At 46.7% G+C, this 25,047-nt stretch overlaps 1 protein-coding gene and 1 long non-coding RNA gene across 6 annotated transcripts in view; one reads left to right on the top strand and one right to left on the bottom strand.

The window, feature by feature from the left end:
* The window catches only part of CAPN3 (calpain 3), a 43,885-nt gene that overhangs the window by 6,693 nt on the left and 12,145 nt on the right, over positions 1-25,047 (top strand). For 4 of the 5 annotated variants that reach the window (XM_033190426.1, XM_033190425.1, XM_033190424.1 and 1 more), the window contains exons 2-10: positions 7,509-7,578; positions 9,187-9,305; positions 11,394-11,527; positions 12,595-12,763; positions 13,618-13,761; positions 16,292-16,375; positions 17,946-18,031; positions 20,458-20,535; positions 24,198-24,358. In XM_033190426.1, coding sequence (XP_033046317.1) covers positions 7,509-7,578; positions 9,187-9,305; positions 11,394-11,527; positions 12,595-12,763; positions 13,618-13,761; positions 16,292-16,375; positions 17,946-18,031; positions 20,458-20,535; positions 24,198-24,358 — 1,045 coding nt within the window. Of the gene's footprint in view, positions 1-7,508; positions 7,579-9,186; positions 9,306-11,393; positions 11,528-12,594; positions 12,764-13,617; positions 13,762-16,291; positions 16,376-17,945; positions 18,032-20,457; positions 20,567-24,197; positions 24,359-25,047 lie in introns of those variants that run through there. The other variant, XM_033190428.1, reaches the window with a different exon arrangement.
* On the bottom strand, positions 21,502-24,287 carry LOC117070809. The gene is made up of 2 exons (XR_004432063.1): positions 24,158-24,287; positions 21,502-21,691 (listed from the first exon to the last, which is right to left on the bottom strand). It is a non-coding gene; the product is annotated as an uncharacterized LOC117070809 (long non-coding RNA).

Below are 25,047 nucleotides of genomic sequence, written 5' to 3'. Positions count from 1 at the left end.
GCTGGGTCTCCACTTCACCCATATTTCTCTACTGTTTGCCTTTCTTCTTGCAAGGTATTACTATCATACCCATATCCAGCCATGCTTTGCCCAGTAGTCCAACCTCACCCTTAGCCCTGCTCTTCCTCACTCCTGGGGCCAGTAGTTCCCTCCGCCAACACCTGGACCTGTGGAAGCCTCTTTCCCAGACAGACAGCAGCAGCCCCTTAATCCTTTGAACAGATGACTTTATTCCTTGTATTCTGGTACACAAAAATCTCTTGTATTAGGCTCATTTTAAGGATAGAGTTTAGTTAAGTTTCCCAAGCTGTAATTCATCATGAACCTTATTTTCCCATGTCTACAAGATTCTCAATATTAGTACTTTCTTGATCTTATCAGAGGGTATCCATGGAAGGTCATGACCATCACCCAGCTGAGTGCAGTAGAAGGAAGCTTTCTAATATAAGTTGCATCACGGTTTCAGAGATGTGAGAGAAATTCAGAAATGTGAGGGAAATTGTGAAATGTAAAATGTGAGGGAGAAAAGCATTCAGAATGGAAAAAATAAGACAAAGAGTCCCTTCCCATCTAACTCACAGCCCTGCCATCCCCAACCTATTCCTTTTCCCAGGCTCCTGCTTTCTTCCATGCTGTCTATCAACATCAGACCCAGCCACACTGGCTGGTTTTTGCTGCTTTCTATATGACCTGGTCTCTTGCCGCTTCCCAGCATCCTCGGCATCCAGGCAGAACCAACTTCTTCCTTGTGCCAGGGCTGTTACACCAGGAGAAAAAAAAAGTATGACATTCTTCAGGGTAGATCTTCTTACTACTATGGAATTATTGTCGAGTCTTTAAACTTATTTCGCCAAATGTGCTCACTTTCTGAACCCTTAACATGGCAGAAACATCTTCTGTCTTCTCGAGGAAAACCTCTAAGAATAACCTTAGAAAGATTATTGTAATTACAGAATTACATTAATCTCTGGGGTGGGGTAAGGAGAATTAAATATGATTGTTTTCTAGGAAGAAAACAAAGGAAAAACACCTGCCTGTTTACTTACGAGAAGGAGGGGCTCATGACGACCCCCCACCCGGTGTTCTTCCTCTCCACAACCCGACCCTCACAGAATTCTTTGTTTTTTTTTTTTGAGACGGAGTTTCGCTCTGTCGCCCGGGCTGGAGTGCAGTGGCTGGATCTCAGCTCACTGCAAGCTCCGCCTCCCGGGTTCACGCCATTCTCCTGCCTCAGCCTCCCGAGTAGCTGGGACTACAGGCGCCCGCCACCTCGCCCGGCTAGTTTTTTGTATTTTTTAGTAGAGATGGGGTATCACAGTGTTAGCCAGGATGGTCTCGATCTCCTGACCTCGTGATCTGCCTGTCTCGGCCTCCCAAAGTGCTGGGATTACAGGCTTGAGCCACTGCACCCGGCCTGTTTTTTTTTTTTTGTTTGGAGACAGAGTCTTGCTCTGTTGCCCAGGCTGGAGTGCAGTGGCTCTAGCTCGGCTCACTGCAACCTCTGCCTCCCGAGTTCAAGCAGTCCTCCCACCTCAGCCTCCCTAGTAACTGGGACTACAGACATGCGCCACCACGCCTGGCTAATTTTCATATTTTTAGTAGAGACGGGGTTTCACATATTGATCAGGCTGGTCTCGAACTCCTGACTCCAAGTGATCCACCTGCCTCAGCCTCCCAAAGTGCCGGGATTATAGGCATGAGGCACTTCGCCTGGCCTCCCTCACAGAATTCTTTCCGAGTGCTTGTGAAACTTCTGAGGCAAGTGACTTGGTAGAGGGTGGAGGTTCCTATTTTGGTTTACACAAGCAGGGGTGAGCCAACATTCAGAAGTCAGAATGTGGAAAGCACAGGAGTGTGTGGAGAGAGAAGCACACAGAAGGGAGCTGCTAGGAACCGGCTGAACTGTGATGGGAATGAGAGGCTCTGCCCTCTCAGAGACTATGGAGTGGTGTCAAGACTAATTCACAAGGAAGCCTGGTGCCTCAGGAAGCATTCTGCTCGAGAGGAGCTGACGCGTACTTTTCCATTTTCATTCAACCTTCAAATTTAAGCAATCACCATCAGAACTTTCAGAAGTGGCCGGGCGCGGTGGCTCAAGCCTGTAATCCCAGCACTTTGGGAGGCCGAGGCAGGTGGATCACAAGGTCAGGAGATCGAGACCATCCTGGCTAACACGGTGAAACCCCGTCTCTACTAAAAATACAAAAAAAACTAACCGGGCGTGGCGGGGGCGCCTGTAGTCCCAGCTACTCAGAGGCTGAGGAGGGAGAATGGCGGGAACCCGGGAGGCGGAGCTTGCAGTGAGCTGAGATCGCGCCACTACACTCCAGCCTGGGCCACAGAGCGAGACTCCGTCTCAAAAACAAAACAAAACAAAAAACAACAAAAAAAGAACTTTCAGAAGTGTATTATATGCTCCAGAACACCAGGAATATAGTATAAAAACTGCTATTTTTAAAATACCCCAGAGACCATATGACCAAAAAATGGGAACTACTTTCAGCCTTTCCAGATGGATGGCTTTCTTTCCTGATACAAAGGTTTTAAAGGGAAAAGGATGGCTCCATCTCCTTCAGTAACCTTCAGCTTGTAACTTTCACAGTCTGAACATTCATCCTTATTTCTAACTAGAACATTTCCAGATGCAAATGTAGTATATTTTCTCTGGCTGTGACCCAAAAGACAGTGAAATGGAGTCAGCTGATTTTCCCTGTATGCGAAATCCTCCCTATTCTTTTTTTTTTTTTTTTTAAATAGAGATAGGGGTCTCACTATGTTGTCCACACTGGACTTGAACTCCTGGGTTTAAGTGATCCTCCTGCCTCAGACTCTGAGTAGCTGGGACTACAGGCATATCCTGTTCTTGAATCATGTCATCCCTCTTTTAGTTACTTCAGATGAGTCACAAAATTGTTCCAACTTTACACCATAGGCATGGCTTTTCCAACGTGGAGGACGTCAGTGCTATAAACCTTACACAGCCAATCCTTGTTATTCGCAGATACCATATTTGCAAATTCACCTACTCGCTAAAGTTTGTCTCCCCAAAATTAGTACTTGAGGTGTTTTTGCAGTCATTTGTGAGCATACACAGAGCTGTGAAAAATCTGAGTCACCCCACACGCATGTTCTCAGCTCAGGTCAAACAAGGCAACACTCTGTCTTCTTGTTTCAGCTTTCATACTTTAAAGAGTGTCCTTTTCACGATGTCTTTAGTGCCATGTTTTTCTCATTTCTGTGCTTTTTATTGGTGACCTCCAAGCATAGTGCTGAAATGCTGTTTAGCATTCTAGGAGGCTGGGGTGTGCCTCATGGAGGTAATGCGTGTGTCAGATAAGTTTTGTTCACACACAAGTTACAGTCAGTTGGCTGTGAGTTCAATGTTATTGAATCATCAATCAAACAATTTAATGAATCAATATTAAATAAGGTGTCTTTAAGCAGAAACATACATAAAATCAGGCTCTGTATTGATTGGTTGATGAAAATGTGACCAGAGACTCACAGGACCCTAACTCTGTATGTCCCCTAGGAGCAATGGTTCAGTATTTACTAATACAGTGATCGCAGCAATATTACAAAACATAACTACCAAGAATAATGAGTATTGACTGTACTTCATTTTCTCTGTATTCTTTTTTTTTTTTTTTTTTTTTTGAGACGGAGTCTCGCTCTGTCACCCAGGCTGGAGTGCTGTGGCCGGATCTCAGCTCACTGCAAGCTCCGCCTCCCGGGTTCACGCCATTCTCCTGCCTCAGCCTCCGGGTAGCTGGGACTACAGGCGCCGCCACGTCGCCCGGCTAGTTTTTTGTAGTTTTTAGTAGAGACGGGTTTTCACCATGTTAGCCAGGATGGTCTCAATCTCCTGACCTCGTGATCCGCCCGTCTCGGCCTCCCAAAGTGCTGGGATTACAGGCTTGAGCCACCGCGCCCGGCTGTATTCTTAAATATTATAGCTTGAAACAATACTCTATTAAGAATGTGGGCCAACCATGGTGGCTCACGCCTGCAGTTCCAGCACTTTGGGAGGCCAAGGCGGGCAGATCACCTGAGGTCAGAAGTTTGAGACCAGTCTGGCCAACATGGTGAAACCCCATCTCTACTAAAAATACAAAATTAGCCAAGCATGGTGGCGCATGCTTGTAATCGCAGCTACTCAGGATGCTGAGGCAGGAGAATGGCTTGAAACCGAGAGGCGGAGACTGTGCCATTGCACTCCAGCCTGGGCGACAAGAGCGAAAATCTGTCTCAAAACCATAAATAAATAGAGTTTCTTGCAGACAACATATAGTTGAGTCTTGTTTTTATCCACTTTCACAGTCTTTGTCTTTTAATTGGTGTATTTTGATCATTCACATGTAAGTGATTATAAGGTAGTTAGATTACTACCAACGTGTTTGTAACTGATTTCTATTTATTGCATTTGTTCTTGTCCCTCCCCTTTTTCTGGCTTCTCTGGTTTAACTGAAAGTTTTTTTTTGTTTTTTGTTTTTTTGAGACAGAGTCTTGCTGTGTCGCCCAGGCCAGAGCGCAGTGGCGTGATCTTGGCTCACTGCAAGCTCCGCCTCCTGGGTTCACATCATTCTTCTGCCTCAGCCTCCTCAGTAGCTGGGATTACAGGCACCCGCCACTACGCCTGGCTAATTTTTTTTGTATTTTTTAGTAGAGACGGGGTTTCAATGTGTTAGCCAGGATGGTCTTGATCTCCTGACCTCCTGATCCTCCCGCCTCAGCCTCCCAAAGTGCTGGGATAACAGGCCTGAGCCACCACACCCAGCTGAAAGTTTTATAGTTTATCCTTTTACTTCCTCATTTTTGTCATCTTGTTTGTTTTTTTGGTTTTTGTTTTTTTTGAGACAGGGTCTGGCTCTGTCACCCAGGCTGGAGTGCAGTGGCATGATCTTGGCTCACTGCAACCTCCACCTCCTGGGCTCAAGCGATCCTCCTATCTCAGCCTCCTGAGTAGCTGAGACTACAGGTGCATGCCACCATGACCAACTAATGTGTGTGTGTGTGTGTGTGTGTGTGTGTGTGTGTGTGTGTATTTTTTTTTTGGTTTGTTTTTTTTTTTAAGACGGGGTTTTGCCATGTTGCCCAGGCTGGTCTCAAACTCCTGAGCTCAAGCAATCTGCCCACCTTGGCCTCCCAAAGTGCTGGGATTACAGGTGTGAACCTGCGGCACCCGGCCTTATCTCCTCTCTTGGTATATCAATTATATTTATTTTTTCCAATTCTAGTGGTCATGCTAGTGTTTCCAATATACGTTTTCAACTAAATCCACCCTCAAATAACTCTATACCATTTAGTTTGTAGTATCGGTATTTTATAACAAAGTGTTACCATTTCCTTCCTTCCTTTGCTTATGACATTACTGTCATTCGTTTCACTTATCTGTATGCTATAATTGCCCAGCACATTATTTTTATTATAATTTTAACTAAGATACCCTTTAGATTAAGAGTTTATTTTATCTTCATTTATTTTCTCTCCAGTGCTCTTCCTTTCTTTATGTGGGTCCAAGTTTCTGACCTGTATCATTTTTCTTCTCCCTAAATAACTTCTTTTAACATTTCTTTATGGCAAGTCTGCTGGCAATGAATTTCCTCTACTTTTGTTTGTCTGATTAAGCTGCAGAATAACAATATTAATAATATCATTACCAAAATAATTCCTGAAAACAGTTTAGTCTTTCCATAGGCTTTCTTCTTTCACCTTTCATTTAAAATGGTTTTAAATAGTTGTTCATTGCCCAAACACTATAGGCAATATATTACATAATTTATATCCTCCCTTTAATCATCATGTACTTTGTTGGGCTTTTGTTGTTGTTGTTGTTTTGTTTGTTTGTTTGTTTGTTTGTTTTGACAGAGTCTCACTCTGTCGCCCAGGCTGGAGTGCAGTGGTGCGATCTTGGCTCACTGCAACCTCTGCGTCCAGGCAATTCTCCTGCCTCAGCCTCCCAAGTAGCTGATACTACAGGCATGAGCCACCACGCCTGGCTAATTTTTGTATTTTTAGTAGAGACGGGAGTTTGTCATGTTGACCAGGCTGGTCTTGAACTCCTGGCCTTGTGATCCACCCACCTCGGCCTCCCAAACTGCTGCGATTACAGGTGTGAGTCATTGCACCCAGCCATCATGTAGTTTTAAATCTACAAATAACGATATACTAACTACTTATTCCCAGTCCTTATGTTAATGTCCTTCTAAACCTTCTGGTTGTCTGAAAGTTATTCTTTAGTATATTCCTCAGGAAGAGCTTCTGGGAACAATATTCCCTGAATTCTAATGTATTAGAAACAGTTTGCCCACATCCCTTATTCTTGAAATGAATAAAAGAAGTCATGTTGTATATAAATCCTTGGTTCACATTTTCTTTCCTTGAGCATCTTAAATATACTGCTCCAATTGCTTCTGGTGTAAAAAAAAAAAAGTCTCTACTAAGAATACAAAAACCAGCCAGGCATGGTGGCACACATCTGTAGTCCCAGCTACTTGGGAGGCTGAGGCAGGAGAATTGCTTGAACCTGGGAGACGGAGTTTGCAGTAAGCCAAAATGGCGCCATTGCACTCCAGCCTGTATTGCCCACTGCACAGCCTGGGTGACACAGTGAGACTCTGTCTCAAAAAAACAAAACACTGAATCTATATTTTATTTATTTTAATTAATTTATTATTATTATTATTTTGATTCTCCTGTCTCAGCCTCCTGAGTAGCTGAGATTACCTGTCACCATGCCTGGCTGATTTGTGTATTTTTAGTAGAGACAGGGTTTCACTATGTTGGCCAGGTTGGTCTCGAACTCCTGACCTCAAGTGATCCACCCGCCTTGGCCTCCCAAAGTGCTAGGATTACAGGCGTGAGCCACCATGCCTGGCCGACACTGCCCTAACTCTCAAGGTGCATCCTTACTTGGATAGTATGACAGTGTGGGAAGCAGCATGGGACAATATAAAAAGGAGACATGCTTCTGGCTTCTGCCACTTACTAGCTGTGTGTCTTTGCACAAGTTTCTTAACCTCGCTGGGCCTCAGTTTCCTTATCTGAAAAATAAGAATGATAGTATTCCCTTCACAGGGCCAAATGGAATACTATCAGGAACACTACATAATGGAACTCAATATATAATAGCTACTGCGGCCGGGCACGGTGGCTTACACCTGTAATCCCAGCACTTTGGGAGGCCGAGGTAGGTGGATCACGAGGTCAAGAGATGGAGACCATCCTGGTCAACATGGTGAAACCTCATCTCTACTAAAGATACAAAAATTAGCTGGGCATGGTGGTGCATGCTTGTAGTCCCAGCTACTCGGGAGGCTGAGGCAGGAGAATCACTTGAACCCCAGAGGCAGAGGTTGTGGTGAGCCAAGATCACACCACTGCACTCCAGCCTGGCGACAGAGTGAGACTCTGTCTGAAAAAAATAAAATAAAATAAAATAAATATACACACACACACACACACACACACAATTATTATTACCTGGTCATTTCCTTTTTGTTTCACAGGAAATTTGCGAGAATCCCCGATTTATCATTGATGGAGCCAACAGAACTGACATCTGTCAAGGAGATCTAGGTAGGAAAGTGCCTCAGGTCAGATCCTGCCAGATGATCAAGGGGTGATTACAAGGTGTGATCCCTTTCCAGGAGGTAAAGGGACAATCTGTTCTTGCTTCTAGTAACTTTTTGGAAGATTTTTTATAACAGTTGCTTTATGGTCGCTTATCTACATGCTGGCGATTGCTTCGTTTCCTCCTCCACGCCTCTTTTGCATTCTGCCGTGCGTCACAGGGGGTATCTGCATCCTGTGGCCTCCTCTCCAGCATCTCAAGGACACTTACATACCCCACTCAGCATGACAAAAGCCCTGCTTTTCACTGTACCCGTCTGTCTTGGAAGACAGCGCTGTGACTGTGCACCAAGCATGCCCCTTGGGCATGGAGACTCTAGATACACACAAAAGGCATCGCCAAGGAAAGCACTTGTAACTGGAACCCTTGTTTAAATTGCCCCAGCACAGCTCCGTATTAAAGGAGTCTTTCAACAAAGGTGGCATCCGCCATGTAGATGAGCATCTAATTTTCTCTTTGGTTAGCTTGGCTGCTCCATCTGATCTTCCTCTCTCTCGACCTCTTGTTCAGAAAGTATTGTCTTTGGTGTGGACTATAAGCAAGCTCTGTGAAGTAAAATTGGAGAGAACATCAACAGAAACAATTTAAATTTGAGGAAAAGGGGCACCCAAGACCAAATGAAAGGAATTTGTCTTATTTCGTTCCAGAAAGGGAGGCTGAGAAGAAATCAGATGAATATCTGGGTTCCTGTACCTGGGGGAAGGCTTCCTGCAGAGCCCTGGACATAATAATCTGGGACCTTCAAACCAATACACTCTTTCCAAGGAAAGACTGGCTGCTTCCAAGGAGGGTAGGGGAGGGTGGCTGCAGGCAGCTCTCGTCCCCCCCCTGCACACTCTCAGTTGCATTTCACTTAACCCATCCTCCTTAGAAGGCAGCTCTATGACCAGGTACACCCCCTATTACACACACATGCGCGCGCGCACACACACACACACACACAGAGAGAGAGAGAGCAAAGCCTTACGTCCAACTACATATAGTACTCTGTCAGAAAAGAACTCTAGAAATAAGAAAATGTCCCGATCTCATTCCGTTGCCAGCAATGTCTCACTGCCCCCTATAGACCGGTTCCAGGGCAGCTGCCTACCTGGCCTTCCTTCCAGTACAAATCATCTTGGTGGATGGTTCTCTGATGCTCAGTCTTCGCTGAGGTCAGAAGAGGAATTGGACTCACATTGCAAAGGCACGGGGCAGGGTAGATTTCCTACAGGTGTTAGGAAGAACAGCCCGGTTATGATCACCTACTGCTCTGTCTCCATTGAGGCCTAAAAAGGAAGTGAGTTTATACTGCAGTTGGAGGAACTGCCTGCAGCCTTGAGGAAAATGTCTAGTCACAGGGAGTAAGTTACCTGTTGATCATATTGTCAAGGAATTCCTGTCCCATTTTCCTTCCCTGGGTTGACACCTCTGTAAGGTCAGATCTGGAAGTAGGACAGTGGGCACCAAGGGAGTTCCTGTTCAGGGAAGTGGAGTGGCTGGCTGGGATTGGGGCTTTTTCTTCCCAGGAGGAGCAGGACTGCTCACGATATGTGCCCTGTGTCTGCCTGCAGGGGACTGCTGGTTTCTCGCGGCCATTGCCTGCCTGACCCTGAACCAGCGCCTTCTTTTCCGAGTCATACCCCATGATCAAAGTTTCATCAAAAACTACGCAGGGATCTTCCACTTCCAGGTGAGGTAATGAGAGTGTAGTTAAGAGGGTCAGCTGCAGGCCACCCACCGCTGGTCTCCTGGCCTTGACTTCCCAGAAGCTGGAGGAAACTTTCCACCCATCTACCCCCAGCAGCAACAGTGGGCATGGACCCCCTTAAGGCTTCAAGCCTGGGAGGAAGCAGTTGCTTATCTCTGGATCCCTAATCCCTCCCCCACCACCTTCCACTATGTCCCAGAAAGGCAGGAAGACATCCTGTTTACTGTGGGTCTATTTTTGTCTTTGCAGCTGTCTGGCTGCTGTTATTGCCTGCAGCCCTTCTCAGGTGGGTCCCTAAGATATTAGCACTGGGACACCACAGGACCCTTCAGGTTGTACAGGAACCCCTGTCCAGGGCTCCTGTGTACTTCTTCCTCTCTAAGGCATGGCGGTACCAAGGCTATCACTCCTCTCTTCCAAGTCCTGGAAGAAGAGTCTGCTTAACCTGGGGATCAGGCTTCTTGTTTGCCCTAGAACTGAGTCTGATGGTTCTAGAATCCATCCAGTTACTGGAAGTTTTCTGAGTCCCAGTCATCTTGGCATAGAGCTAGTGCTAGAGCAGAACCAAACTGAGTTCTACCTGTGAGGGTCTCGTAGGTTCTGGGATGCTGGGGAGTCAGCCTATCTCCAGCTTCAAAGGCTCCCTCATGTCCCAGGATGACCCACATAACCAGTTCTTGCTCTGCTGATCTTGCACCTCAGCACGGAAGGCCTCAGAAAAGGTCTATCCCCAGGCTCAGACTCCCCCTCCTGCTGCCTTGGGAACATGGCACATTTAAAGGGTCTTAGATCTAAAGGGCCTTTTTTTTTTTTTTTTTTTTTTTTTTGAGACGGAGTCTTGCTCTGTCGCCCGGTCTGGAGTGCAGTGGCCGGATCTCAGCTCACTGCAAGCTCCGCCTCCCGGGTTTACGCCATTCTCCTGCCTCAGCCTCCGAGTAGCTGGGACCACAGGCGCCCGCCACCTCGCCCGGCTAGTTTTTCGTATTTTTAGTAGAGACGGGGTTTCACCGTGTTAGCCAGGATGGTCTCAATCTCCTGACCTCGTGATCCGCCCGTCTCGGCCTCCCAAAGTGCTGGGATTACAGGCTTGAGCCACCGCGCCCGGCCTAAAGGGCCTTAAACACAAATATCAGATAGATTTCTGTTCTCTTTTCAATGAGGGAGAAAGTGCCATTGAAAAGGAGACTAAACTGCATTTGGCCCTTTTCAGTTCAAACTGATTCATTCAAAAAAGAGCAACATCCAAACTTGAAATGATTGGACAATGTTCCTGCTACAGCTAGAATAGATTCTGGGTCACTTTGTTCCTCCATTTCAATCCTTGTTCTTCAGTTTGGCATCAAGAAATACCTAAATCAAGGCCGGGAGCAGTGGCTTCTGCCTGTAATCCCAGCACTTCGGGAGGCCGAGGCAAGCAGATCATGAGGTCAGGAGATCGAGACCATCCTGGCTAACGCGGTGAAACCCTGTCTCTACTAAAAACATACAAAAAATTAGCCGGGCATAGTGGCGGGCGCCTGTAGTCCCAGCTACTCAGGAGGCTGAGGCTGGGGAATGGCATGAACCCAGGAGACGGAGCTTGCAGTGAGCTGAGATTGCGCCACTGCACTCCAGCCTGGGTGACAGAGCGAGACTCCGTCAAAAACAAACAAAAACCCTAAATCAGTACAGTGCCTTCACTGCATAGTTCCCAACCCTGGCCACATTGAATCAGCTAGGGGCACCTGAGAGTACTGACACCCAGGCCCTGCCCCAGACCTGCTGAGCAGGAGAATGAAAATCTTACATCCTAAGACACTCAGGGAGCACCCACTATATCCATTACAGGGCTGGACTCTGTGGAAGACATGAAGTATATGTAACTCACTTCCAGCCCTCGAAAAGCACATAGTCCAGTTAGAGACAGATTCACACACCCCAAACCAGAATAGGATGAACAGGCACCCAGATGCAGAGTTTAGGAAATGATGCTGCTTTGGGATCCAAGAACCCCCTGAGGAATGTGGAGGAAGGACACATTTCCTAACAGTAATTTGAGTATGTGACTCTGTGCTCGACGCTTCTATGCAGTTCTGGCGCTATGGAGAGTGGGTGGACGTAGTTATTGATGACTGCCTGCCAACGTACAACAATCAACTGGTTTTCACCAAGTCCAACCACCGCAATGAGTTCTGGAGCGCTCTGCTGGAGAAGGCTTATGCTAAGTAAGTAACGCTTTAGAATGTGAGATGGGACTAGAGGTGAGAAAGTGGGTGGGTTGCAAAATCCACTAGAGGTGAGAAAGTGGGTTGCAAAATCCAGCCAAGGCCTCACTCACAGGAAGAGGCATGTGCCTCTATACACCCATATGTGTGGGCATTGGTGTCCAACTGTGACCCAAAGTTAGGGATCAGTTCCAGGCAACAACAGCTCTAATTAAAAACATTAAATTTTAAGAGTAGAAATGAAGATTTGCATAGAAGACCTTTAGCTTTAGCTTACCAAGGTGAGTTCTTTCATTGTACCTCCATGGTGGCATTGCAAGTCTTGGATCAGAGCATTGTATCTCTGGAGCTCAGATCCCAGGGTCTTGCTTGGCTCAGCCTCACATGCTTATAGCAGATTTATAAAACCATGTTGTCTCTCAACTTAAAAGCTCACCCCAGATGCTAATAATGGATTTTTAAAATTTTTTTGAAACAAGGTCTCACTCTGTAACGCAGGCTGGAGTGCAGTGGTGCAGTCACGGCTCACTGCAGCATTGACCTCCTGGGTTCAAGGTGCTCCTCCCACCTCAGCCTCCCAAGTAGCTGGGACTACATGCGGGCATCACCATGCCCAGTTAATTTTTGTAGAGACAGGGTTTTACCATGTTGCCCAGACTGGTCTCGAACTCTTGAGCTCATGCAATCCACCAGCCTCGGCCTCCCGAAGTGCTGGGATTGCCGGTGTGAGCCACCACACTGGCAGCTGCTAATGACTTCAATGCAGCCCTTCCTCAGGGTTCAGGATGTAGTGAAAATAGCTCTCAGGAAGTGGGAATAGCTGGGTTTCAATCCCAGTGCCTCTGGCTCTCTGTGGTCTTGGGTGGATCACTTAGCCTCTTGAGCTCAGTTTCTTCATTTATGAAGAAAGGGAATCGTTGTTTCCATCCCATTAGTTCACAGCGTTAATGTGGAATTGGTGAAAGAACATCACGGCATCCAAGAGGTAAAGTTCTGGTGGCAGTGGTACCTGGGCTTTGTTTCCTGGAACTCTGTGACCCCAAATTGGTCTTCATCCTCTTTCTAAGGCTCCATGGTTCCTACGAAGCTCTGAAAGGTGGGAACACCACAGAGGCCATGGAGGACTTCACAGGAGGGGTGACAGAGTTTTTTGAGATCAAGGACGCTCCTAGTGACATGTACAAGATCATGAAGAAAGCCATCGAGAGAGGCTCCCTCATGGGCTGCTCCATTGATGTAAGTCTGGGGTCTGGGGCACAGGGCAGGGAGCTCCAAGTGTCAGGAAGCCTTTTACCCAATGAAGGGCAGCATAGAACTTTTGTGTGGGACAGAGTGCATGTTTTGTTTGAGGAAGCAGGAACTGGCTGTCAACTTTGAGGACTGGGAATTTCTCAAGGGAGAACAGTTCTTGGGGATTTTCAATAAAGACACTGGTCAGAGACATTTCAAGCTCTGGAATGTCAGTGGAAATCAGTCCAGAGGCCTGTGTCAGTGGAGGCCTCCCTTGCTGACGCTCCTCAGTCTCATGATGCTCCCATTAAGCTGGCCACATACTTGGCTGTGGACCTGAGCCCACCATTTCCCTAAGAAAGCCTCCCAGTCACTGCACTTTCACCACATCCCCTACTTGGGACGTGGGCTTTGTGTTGTTACCTGGGAGAAGCTAAACCTGCAGCCCCCTTCAGTGCAAAGAAATGCTGTGAACTGAGACAGGAGTCAAGGGTAGGGAGATGGCCACCCGTGGCCAGGCCTCCTTCAGGGGGCATGTCTTCCCTGAGGGGCTCAGTATATTGCTATGATAGTCTTAGTGGTTTCCATCGGGGAGGATGGGGTCTAAGCTGAATTCCTGCCCCTTTCTCTCCATAACACGCCCGGTGGAGCTTGGAAGATCAGTTAGCACACAACAGCATGGATGAACTTTTTTTTCCTGTATCATTTTTCTCCATCTTTCCTCCATTCGTGCTCTGTTGATCTCTCCTCTCTCCCTTTGTCTGTCCCATCTCTTCTTCCTCTCTCCTTCCCTTTCCACCCTTCTGTATTTGTTCTCTCCCTCTCCTGGGTTGTTCCCTGCTCTCTGTATCGGGCCTCAGGATGGCACGAACATGACCTATGGAACCTCTCCTTCTGGTCTGAACATGGGAGAGCTGATTGCACGGATGGTGAGGAATATGGATAACTCACTGTTCCGGGACTCAGACCTCGACCCCAGAGGCTCAGTTGAAAGACCGACCCGGGTGTGTATGCCTCCGATTATCAGGACTGACCATCCCTCCAACCCACATGACCCCGCCCTGCCAGTGTCAGACTCCCCTCAGCAGCCAGGGCCTTACCCACATACCCCCACCTGGCACCTCCCAAGGGTCTGGGTTGAAATAACTTGCTCAGCCAAGGCTCCTGAAGAACGTGCAAGAACCAGGATTTTGGAGGGAATCTCTGCTGGAGTTTCTGCATATATTCCATGGTCCAGGCAGTTCCTCTTATAACGAACTGTCAGACAGAAATAGCAGAGAGACTTAATTTATTTTAAAATATTTTTCCTCTTCTAATGTATTCGTTTATTCATTCAGCACTTATTTTTGAGCTCCTACTATGCTCCAGGCACTCCTCTAGCAAAACAAATTCTCTCCTCTTTTTCAGTATTTGTGGAAAAAGCAAGGTCTCCCTCTTGTAGAGTTTATATTCTAGTACTTTCATAAGTTATACCTGCTCACTGGAGAATACTGAGCCATACAGAAAAACACAGGAGAAAATTTCACTTCTATTTTTCCCCATGTAAAGATAACCACTCTTAACATCTAGTGTATGTTCTTCCAGGATTTTTCTGTGCACACAGTGAATCTATATTTTTATTTTTAAAATGTTTTCATATTGTATGTACCTCTTTGCAGCCCACTTTTTTCAGTTAGTTTGATTTTTTTTTTTTTTTTTTTTTTTTTGGAGACCAAGTCTCGCTGTATTGCCTAGGCTGGATCACAGTGGTGCCATCTCGGCTCACTGCAACCTCTGCCGCCCAAGTTAAAGTAATTCTCCTGCCTCAGCCTCCCGACATAGCTGGGATTACAGGTGCACACCACCACACCTGGCTAATTTTTGTATTTTTAGTAGAGACGGGGTTTCACCATGTTGGCTGGAATGGTCTCGAACTCCTGACCTCAAGTGATCCACCTGCCTCAGCCTCCCAAAATGCTGAGATTACAGGCGTGAACCACTGCCCCCAGCCTAGTTTGATATTCTTAATGTGCCCAAAGTATTCTCCTGTAACATTTTTTAGTAGCTACACGATATTCAAACACGCAGATATGTTATAATTTATTTACCCGATACCCTATTATTGGAAAGTGGAGTTTTTTTTCTTTGTTTTGTTTTGCTACTATTCTAAAATGCTATAATGAACATTCCAATAGATACATCTTTGTATACATCCATGGTGACTTCCATAGGACAGATTCCCAGCAGTAGAATTGCTGGGTTGAATGATATGTTTAGGTAATGACAGAAGACTCATTTCAAGCAGCTTCCCAGGTCTACAACTAAGGATTAATGAGTCTCCCACCCCCTCCCAGTCCATTCGGCATGATCTGGATCATGAGGACTGAGATCTGGAAGAGACTGAGATCTGGGAGAGGCCGAGATGCCAAAAGCCCTGGCTCCACCGATACTATCCCTCACCCTGAAAAAGGCTCTAGGAATTCTGCAGCCTAGCAAGGCTCTGGGAGGCTCATTTTAAAGCTGTTACGTTAGTCGGCACACGGAAGCCATAGAGAGCCTATCCAGGGCTCATGGGACTTTAGTGATCCTACCCTTCTGCCAAGGATCCCCCATGGCTGCAGCTTGGAAATTTCTGCAAATGGAAGAGCTACCCCTTAGGCACGGTCGTATCTGAGCAGGGATCTCCTCGGGCCTTCTCAGAATTCTCTCCCTGGGCACCGGGACTCTTGATTTCTTGAATATTATGTTCTAGGTGGGTGTGGAGGAGGTGAGGGGATGTAAAGAAAAAGGCTAGACTTGGCCAGGCATGGTGGCTCATGCCTGTAATCCCAGCACTTTGGGAGGCTGAGGCGGGTGGATCACCTGAGGTCAGGAGTTTGAGACCAGCCTGGCTAACATGGTGAAACCCTGTTTCTACTAAAAATACAAAAAATTAGCTGGGCATGGTGGCACATGCCTGTAGTCCCAGCTACTCGGGAGACTGAGGCAGGAAAATCGCTTGAACCCAGGAGGCGGAGGTTGCAGTGAGCCGAGATCGCACCACTGCTCTCCAGCCTGGGCGACAGAGCGAGACTCTGTCTTGAAAAAACAAAAAGAAAAAGAAAAAAGAAAAAGCTAGACTTATGTGTCATCTAACCCCTTTTGTCAACTCCTTTCTCTTCCAGGAAGAGTCAACCCTGGATGGCCTCAGGGGAAGGGGGATCCTGAAGCCCAGGGCAGCCTCCAACTCTACCCCTTCCTCCTTTGAAGGATACTAAGGGATCCAGAAAGGAGGGGCAGGGACGCTGTTACCCACCCCGCATCCCAGCATCCACATTGCTCTCTGATGGTCAGGACAGAGCCTTCTCAGGGAGACCAGCTTGTCTGGAGCTGTGTCTCTTGACACTGTTAAAGAGCCAGTGAAGGTCTATTCGTGGTCATGAGGCACACTTTCAGCGAGCAGAGTGGCCTGTGTCTTCACAGAGCCCGGAAAATGAACTAGGATGAACTTTGCGTCCAAGCGGCAGAACTTCTGTTTCCCTGCCCCTAATGGGCTCTCTGGTTACTGCTTTACAGACAATCGTTCCAGTTCAGTATGAAACAAGAATGGCCTGCGGGCTGGTCAGAGGTCACGCCTACTCTGTCACGGGGCTGGATGAGGTGAGCCTGGTGGGGCTTGGTGGGGCAAGGGAACCCTCCTGGGTTAACCTCCTGAAGTCAGGACTTAGCTGTTGGGGCCCCTTTCCTGTCTGCAGAGCTTGCCTCTGATCAGGACATTCAGTTCAAGGTCCAAGCCACGCAGAGGGGCCTGTGAAACTGGTAAAGGTGGATCCTGCCACGGTTGGTGCATCGTTTGTTTATCTTTGCTTTTCGAGCTAAAGATGGCAATTTTTCCAACATTTCCAATGAACAAATTGAAATATCACTTAACTTTGCTTTTACAAAGTTGGTTTCATGTGTTCTTGAGCTTCCTGTTCTCTCATGTTCAGAAAGCTACATTTGTCTCTGGGTAGCCACGGGGACTGGTTCCAGAAGCCCCAGTGTTAACAAAATCTGCAGATGCTCAAGTTTCTTCTATAAAATGGAGTAGTATTTGCATGTAACCTATGCACATCCTCCCGTATACTTTAAATCATCTCTGGATTACTTACGATACTGAACACAACGGAAATGCTATGTAAATAGTTGTTACACTGCACTGGGGTTTTTTTGGTATTATTTTCTATTGTTTTTTCTTTGTTTTTTTGAATATTTTTGATCCACGATTGGTTATATGCCAAAGCCATGGATACGAGAGGCTGACTGTTCTGTTTTGCTCCTTCTGGGACTTCTGGGCTTTCCTGGGCCATGTCTGAGACAGGAACATTGTAAGGCCTGTTGCACACAGTTGGGCAGGTTGTGCCCTGTACAGAAGGATGGGCTGAGAGGGGCAGTTGCCTGCATCAGCCCATTGCAGCAGACCAGAGGAAGTCTGCTTGTTTGTAGTTCCTCAGTCAGCAGGGGCCTTTTGTCTGTCTGTCTGTCTGTCTGTCTTTCTCTCTCTCTCTTTCTCTCTTTTTCTCTTCTCTTTTCTTTCCTCTTTTCTTTCTTTCCTTTGAGATGGAGTCTCACTCTGTCACCCAGGCTGGAGTGCAGTGGCGCAATCTTGGCTCACTGCAATGTCCGCCTTCTGGATTCAAGTGATTCTCCTGCTTCAGCCTCCTGAGTAGCTGGGATTACAGGCGCGTGCCACCATGCCCAGCTAATTTTTGTATTTTTAGTAGAGACGGGGGTTTCTCCATGTTGGTCAGGCTGGTCTTGAACTCCTGACCTTGTGATCTGCCTGCCACGGCCTCCCAAAGTGCTGGGATTACAGGCGTGAGCCACCACGCCTGGCCAGCAGAGGCCTTTTTTCTAATTTATATGAAGACACCTAATGTGCTAGCAGGGCCTTACTGTTTATGCCCCGCCTCCTCCCCGGAAGCTCATAACGGCAGGATGTTCCTGAGAAAATTGCCTCTTAGAAGATAGAGAGGAGATGGCCAAGCCCTAAATCAGGCAGACTCAGGAGGAAAGGTCTGACTGTTCCATTCCCCAGCACACTTCTGATTAGTCTCCTTGGCCAGAGTCAGGCAGAACACCCTCCCGTAAGGGATTTGCCCCTCAGCCCCGTCCCAGCCCTCAGGGCAAGACAGAAGAGTCCCTTTCCAGACAGGCTGCAGAGCATGAGAGCTCTTTCTCTGTGCTTAAGGTCCTGTTCAAAGGTGAGAAAGTGAAGCTGGTGCGGCTGCGGAATCCCTGGGGCCAGGTGGAGTGGAACGGCTCTTGGAGTGATGGGTAGGTGAGGGGACCCCACGGGATTGGCAGTGGGGGACAACAGGGCCCCGGACAAGGCTGTGTTGGGAACTGAGCCATGAGAGTATTGAAGATGCTTGGTATAAGATCACCCTCAAAACCAATGATCCACAGAGAAGAGGGGCACAAGTGTTGGCTCCAGGGAAGGGCCAGGAGCGGAAGCGGGGTGCTGGGGACCCAGAGAGGTTACTGACAGCCATTGGCTGGAAAGGAAGGATTCCAGAAAGCGTGGGGAAGGTCCAGGCAGGAAAAGAGTATGAATGCAGGGGTCTGGGCTAGACAAGTGACTTTCCTTCTTGGAGTCTTGTGTTGGTTTACCTGTAAAATGAGAACAGTATTATTAGCACTTACCGTGTGGGCTGATATGAGGAGTAAATGGGACTGTTTTTGGAAAGTGCTGAGCCATTGCCAAGATTTCCTTACCCGTGCTATCCCTGTACGAAGGCACAAGAGCCCTTTGAATTTTACTGCTTATCACTGAAAGGAATAGACTGGGGGCAACAAAAGTAACAAACATGGGAAGTTATTATGAAGGCTTCAGCACATTTGCAAAACTTCCATAGTCCCACTGGTTCCTGATGACCCCGACTGAACGGGAGGCGATTCACTACTGAATGAGCCCATGAGCTCCTCTTATTTCGAGAGGCGATGGCAGGACTCAGTAGAGGAGAAGGACCACACCCAGGCAGCCTGGGCCCCTGGCTTCTGTGCTTATGTATCGCTGGGTACCTCTTAGCCCAGCATGTAATTACTGGTTTGTTCAGTCACTCGTTTAGCAAATGTTTCTTAGGCACCTACTACATAGGAGGCACAGGTCAATGCACTGGGAATAGTCTGTGAACCCAGAGCCTCCCTTGATACACTGTGATTAGAGGCTGATCCTCGTGTCCTCACTGCCTCCTGCAGACATTCACATGCCTTCCTTCACTTATCCACGCTACAAATCCTTACTTCCTCACTGCTGACTTCTGCCAGGCCCTAGGCTACCTTCTGGGGATGTAGAAATGAACGCAGACTCATGGGCCCTGTGCCTGTGGGTTTAAGGTCCGGGGAAGGACAGGCAAGCACACACCAATAATTGAGATCAATGCCACAGTAAGGATCACAAAGAGGGGGCCTCTGCACCTAGTTTGGGTGGGAGGGGAAGCGTAGAGAAAAGTTACCTGAAGGGAGCAACTCTCTGCTCTGGGAAGGCCCTCAGTGACTCCTCAGTTGTCTACTTCACTGGCCCAAGTCACCTGCAGGGACCCTTGCTGTGTTCTCCAGCCTCAGAGCTTGGTGGGCGGCCCCGCCCTACTTACCATGACGCTGCCATCACAGGGACTGGAGACAAGTGGACCCAACGCTGTTCACTCAAGGAGATTCCCTCTACTGCATCCCTTCTCCTGGCCTCAGGAATCTCCATGTCCCCTGCAGGGCTCTCACTGACTCCAAGCACCTCCTCAACCCTTTACCTTTCCAGGGAGCACCCAGTTTAGTTGAATTCTCCTCAGTGAGCCTGAAACATATGTGCACTTTATTGGCCCCATCGTGAGGAGAGAGAGAGAGTGTGAAAACTGCCCAGTCTTTAGAAACACAATGCTGGGCTGTTTCCCGGCACAGGAAAGGAGATGTTCACAGGCTTGGCCTTTTTCTCTTAGTAACTCAGAGTTTCTTATTATATGACAGGCACTCTACTAACAGCTTTGCGTGCATTATTTCATCTGCCCAGCCCAGCCCTGTGAACAGCTGACATAATCATTTTCCTTTTGCAGTTGAGGAAGCAGAGTCTGACAGAGGTTAAGTGACCTGCCCAAGGTTGCATAGCTAGCACTATTATTAAATGGAACTCCCAGTTTGTCTATGTCCAGAACCCAATTCTTCCTTTTTTTTTTTTTTTTGAGACGGAGTCTTGCTCTGCCGCCCAGGCTGGAGTGCAGTGGTGCAATCTCAGCTCACTGCAACCTCTGCCTCCTGGGTTCAAGCGATTCTTCTGCCTCAGCCTCCTGAGTACCTGGGACTATAGGCGCGCACCACCACACTCAGCTAATTTTTGTATTTTTAATAGAGACGGAGTTTTACCATACTGGCCAGGCTGGTCTCGAACTCCTGACCTCATGATCCACCCACCACAGCCTCCCAAAGTGCTGTGATTACAGGTGTGAGCCATTGCGACCAGCCCAGAACCCAATTCTTAACCTTTAAAGTATGATGAGGAGAAGGGTCAAGCCCTCACCAGCCCATTTAAGGAGTTTACGCTCAGTCTTGATGTGAGAAGTCACTGCTATTGGGTTTCACACTGAAGGTAACAGATGAGGTCAACATTTTGGTGGTTCACAGTGGCTGCAACTCTTTGTATTTCTCCTGTCCCAACCTACATCAGGCCTTCCCTTCTTCCTCCTTCCTTAATTCCTCCATTTTCCCACCAGTTGGAAGGACTGGAACTTTGTGGACAAAGATGAGATGGCCCGTCTGCAGCACCAGGTCACTGAGGATGGAGAGTTCTGGTGAGTCCAGAACCCAGGAAGACCCAGAAGGGTAAGGGATGGGGAAGAGAGGGGAACTCTCAGACGTCAATCCCCAGCTGAGGTTATCAGATTCCAGCCCTTGAGAGATGTGGGCTGTGTTCTCCTCCTCCAGCCCAAGGCCCAGCAAGAATGAGGTTCTGAGAGGAGCCTTCCAGGCCACAGGGACAACTGAGCCCAGGACCAGACCAACATGACATGGCTCTTGCCTCCCCTGTGCCCCTCCGGCCACATACTCTATTCCAGCCACATGCACCTTGGCCTTACTTAGCACAGTTCTTTTCTGAGCCTAGGAAGCTCCACCCTGATCTTCCAACGTCAGCCTCACCATCTCAGGTTGCTTCTACTCAGGCTTCAAGTCTCAGCTTAAAGAGAATTTTCAAGTCTCAGCTTAAGGAGAGCCCCCTAAGTTCCCCCAGGACTGGGATTAATTTATGATGCTCATCACCCTTAAAATTGTTTGCTTGTCTCTTCTTTCCCAAACAATCTCTCTTTTCCGTGCACCTGGCACGAAATGAGCTCACCCATCAAGATGCATGAGTTGGAGTCATTGTTTTTTAAGATTTCTACACCTTATTGTTCATAAGTTATACGTCAGTGTTTTAAAAAGGAAAAGTATGTAAATGAAGAATGAGTGGATAGGAACAAAAAATGAAAATGGGTTTTATGGGTTTCTAATTTTTATAGCCATGTTATTTGTATTCCAATTACAACCGATAAGAGGTGCAGAAAGCTTTTAGGTGTATTTATTAAGAGAGTTGTGTTACAGTTGGAAATCACATTCCTCATACAATATGAAAGCAAAGCCTCATGACAGTTTGAGTATTTTAGTTTGCTTTTCTTCAGATTCCTTCATATTTTTCAGCTTGAAGAGGTATATGTAGAATATAAGTTTGGACATAAACCAACAGGCAAATTTGTAGCAGAGCTTTTCTCATTACTAGGAAATTTGAGTTTTCCAAATCAATGATTATAATAAAGCTTAAGCAGTAGCTAAGAGCAGTCGCTTAGAAAACGAGATGCAAGCCGGGTATGGCGGCATATGCCATAGTCCCAGCTACTTGGGACGCTGAGGTGGGAGGATCGCTTGAGCCGAGGAGTTCAAGTATAGCCAGAATAACATCATGAGACCCCATATCTAAAAAATAAAAACAAAAAAAATAAAGAAAATGAGAAACATGGCTTGTGGCCAATGTGTTAGGAAAAAAGAAAACAACAACATTGTTCTCTTTTTCTTAGTTCCTTTTGGGAAAATAAGAATTTTTCTATCAACATATTTAATGTCTGACACTGTGGCAGACATTAAGTATGTTGTCTTACACTTGGGAAGGCCAAGGTGGGCAGATCACTTGAGGTCAGGAGTTCGAGACCAACCTGGCCAACATAGTGAAACCCCATCTTTACTAAAAATACAAAATTTAGCCGGGCATGATGGGCGTGGGCCTGTAATTCCAGCTACTCGGAAGGCTGAGGCAGGAGAATCGCTGGAACCCGGGAGCCAGAGGTTGCAGTGAGCCCAGATTACACCACTGCACTCCAGCCTGGATGACAGAGTGAGACTCTGTCTTGGGAAAAAAAAAAAATTTGTCTTAGTATAATGTCAAAGGAAAGGTTTTTTGTGTTTTTATTACTTTATTTTTTAATTTATTTGAAAACTGCAATAGAGATGGGCCTCGCTATATTGCTCAGGCTGGTCTCAAACTCATGGGCTCAAGTGATCCTCCTACCTTGGCCTCCCAAAATGCTGGGATGTGGGCCTGGGTAACATATGGGACCCCAACTTTACAGAAAGATTTAAAATTAGGCAGGTGTGGTGGTGTGTGCCTGTAGTCCCAGCTATTTGAGAGGCTGAAGCAGGGGGTCACTTGAGCCCAGGAGGTTGAGGCTGCAGTGAACTATGATTGTACCACTGCAGTCCATCCTGGGCAACAGAGCAAGATCCTGTCTTAAAAAAAAGTGCTGGGATTACAGATGTAAGCCACCACACCTGGCCTTCTATTTTTTATGGATATATCATAGCTATATATATATTTGGGGGTACATATGATATTTTGATACACATATACAATGTGTAATGATCAAATTAGGGTAATTGGGATACCATCATCTCAAATATGTATCTTTTCTTTGTGTTGGGAACATTACAGTTCTTTTCCTCTAGCTATTTTGAAAGATACTATAGGCTGGGCATGGTGGCTCATGCCTGTAATCCCAACGCCTTGGGAGGCTGAGGTGGGTGGATCACCTGAGGCTAGGAGTTTGAGACCAGCCTGGCCAACATGGTGAAACCCCATCTCTACTGAAAATACAAAATAACAAAAATTAGCTGAGCGTCATGGCAGGCAACCTGTAATCCCAATTACTTGGGAGGCCGAGGCAGGAGAATCCCTTGACTGCAGGAAGTGGAGGTTGCAGTGAGCCAAGATCACGCCACTGCACTCCAGCCTGGGCAACAGAGCGAGACTCTGTCAAAAAAAAAAAATATATATATATATACACACACACACGCACGTATATATACAGACATATGTGTGTGTGTATATATACATATATACGTATACACGTATATATACATATTAAATGTGTGTGTGTATACGTATATATATACAGTATGAAAGCAAAGCCTCATGACAGTTTGAGTATTTTAGTTTCCTTTTCTTCAGATTCCTTCATATTTTTCAGCTTGAAGAGGTATATGTAGAATATAAGTTTGGACATAAACCAACAGGCAAATTTGTAGCAGAGCTTTTCTCATTACAAGGAAATGTGAGTTTTCCAAATCAATGATGATAATATGTATACAGTTTACTTACATATTTTATGCAATACATATATATTTTAATACATATATATGTATACACGCACATATATATACACACACACTATATTATAAATTCTTATTTAGCTGTGTTTGCCTTACTGACTGTGCTACTGAGCACTAGAGCTTTTTTTTTGAGACAGAGTCTCACTCTGTTGCCCAGGCTGGAGTGTAATGGCACAATATCAGCTCAATGCAACCTCTGCCTCCTGGGTTCAAGTGATTCTCCTGCCTCAGCCTCCCAAGTAACTGGGATTACAGGTTGCCTGCCATGACGCTCAGCTAATTTTTGTATTTTATATTTTCAGTAGAGATGGGGTTTCACCATGTTGGCCAGACTGGTCTCGAATTCCTAGCCTCAGGTGATCCACCTGTCTCAGCCTCCCAAAGTGCTGGGATTACAGGCGTGAGCCACCGCGCCCGGGTGAGCACTAGAGCTTATTTCTTCTATTTAACTGTATTTTGTATCCATTAGCCACCCTCTTTTCATTCTCCCCTCTCCTTCCCTTCCCAGCCTCTGGTAACCACCATCTACTCCCTCTTCCATTCCATACACTTTGTTTTAGCTTTCACATATGAGAGCATGCGACATTTGTCTTTCAGGGCCTGGCTCATTTTTGAATCATTGTTAGGAAAGATGGTGGTTTGGAGTAGATGCATCAGAAGTGACAGCGTTTGCCCTGAAAAGGAAACAGAGGCTCCTCTGGGACCCTGGCCAAGTTCCTGTAACTGTTTTATTATTGTGCTGTGTTAGCCCTGGGGTCTTCCACGCCCAGTCCTCCTCACCTTTTCCCGTTTGGGTCTCTCTTTTCTTCCAACCTCTCAGGATGTCCTATAAGGATTTCATCTACCATTTCACAAAGTTGGAGATCTGCAACCTCACGGCCGACGCTCTGCAGTCTGACAAGCTTCAGACCTGGACAGTGTCTGTGAATGAGGGCCGCTGGGTGCGGGGTTGCTCGGCCGGAGGCTGCCGCAACTTCCCAGGTGAGAGATGCTCTTGATGGGGGGAGGGTCCAAGCAGAACAAGTTCCAGGCAGAAGAAGCCTAATGAGCGCTTATGAAGTCTCTCTGTCCCAGATGTCCACTATCTTGTTAAACCCTCCCTATTTTACTGAGAAGGAAACCACCATGCTGAGAAGTTTGCAGTAGGGAGCTGGTAGTGACTTTGAAGCAGGAAATTGTGGGAACAATGCAGATGCTGCTTGATTTATGATGAGGTTATGTCTAGATAAGCCCACCCATCTTTGAAAACACCCTGGGTCGAAAGTGCATTTAATATGCCTAACCCACCAAACGTCATAGCTTAGCCTGGCCCACCTTAAACATGCTCGGAACACTGACCTTAGCCTAAAGTTGGGCAAAATCATCTAACACAAAGCCTATTTTACAATAAAATGTTGAATATCTCATGTAACTTACTTAATACTGCACTAAAAGTGAAAAACAGAATGGTTGTATGAGTACTCGAAATCCAGTTTCTACTGAATGTGCATCACTTTCACATTGTAAAGTTAAAAAATTGTAGCTGAACCATCCTAAGTCGGGGACTGTGAGTACTGTGTCAGTAACAGTAAGGGCAGTATTGGAGAACCAAGTTAGTAGCTGCTGCAATAGTTTAAGTCAGAGATGATGAAAAGCTAGACCAGGCCGGGCGTGGTGGCTCAAGCCTGTAA

Source organism: Trachypithecus francoisi, unplaced genomic scaffold, assembly GCF_009764315.1.
Source record: "Trachypithecus francoisi isolate TF-2019V2 unplaced genomic scaffold, Tfra_2.0 Lachesis_group3, whole genome shotgun sequence".
NCBI classification, from domain to species: domain Eukaryota; kingdom Metazoa; phylum Chordata; class Mammalia; order Primates; family Cercopithecidae; genus Trachypithecus; species Trachypithecus francoisi.
The sequence above is the reverse complement of the archived record's forward strand: the minus strand, read 5'-3'. Positions and strand labels throughout refer to the sequence as shown.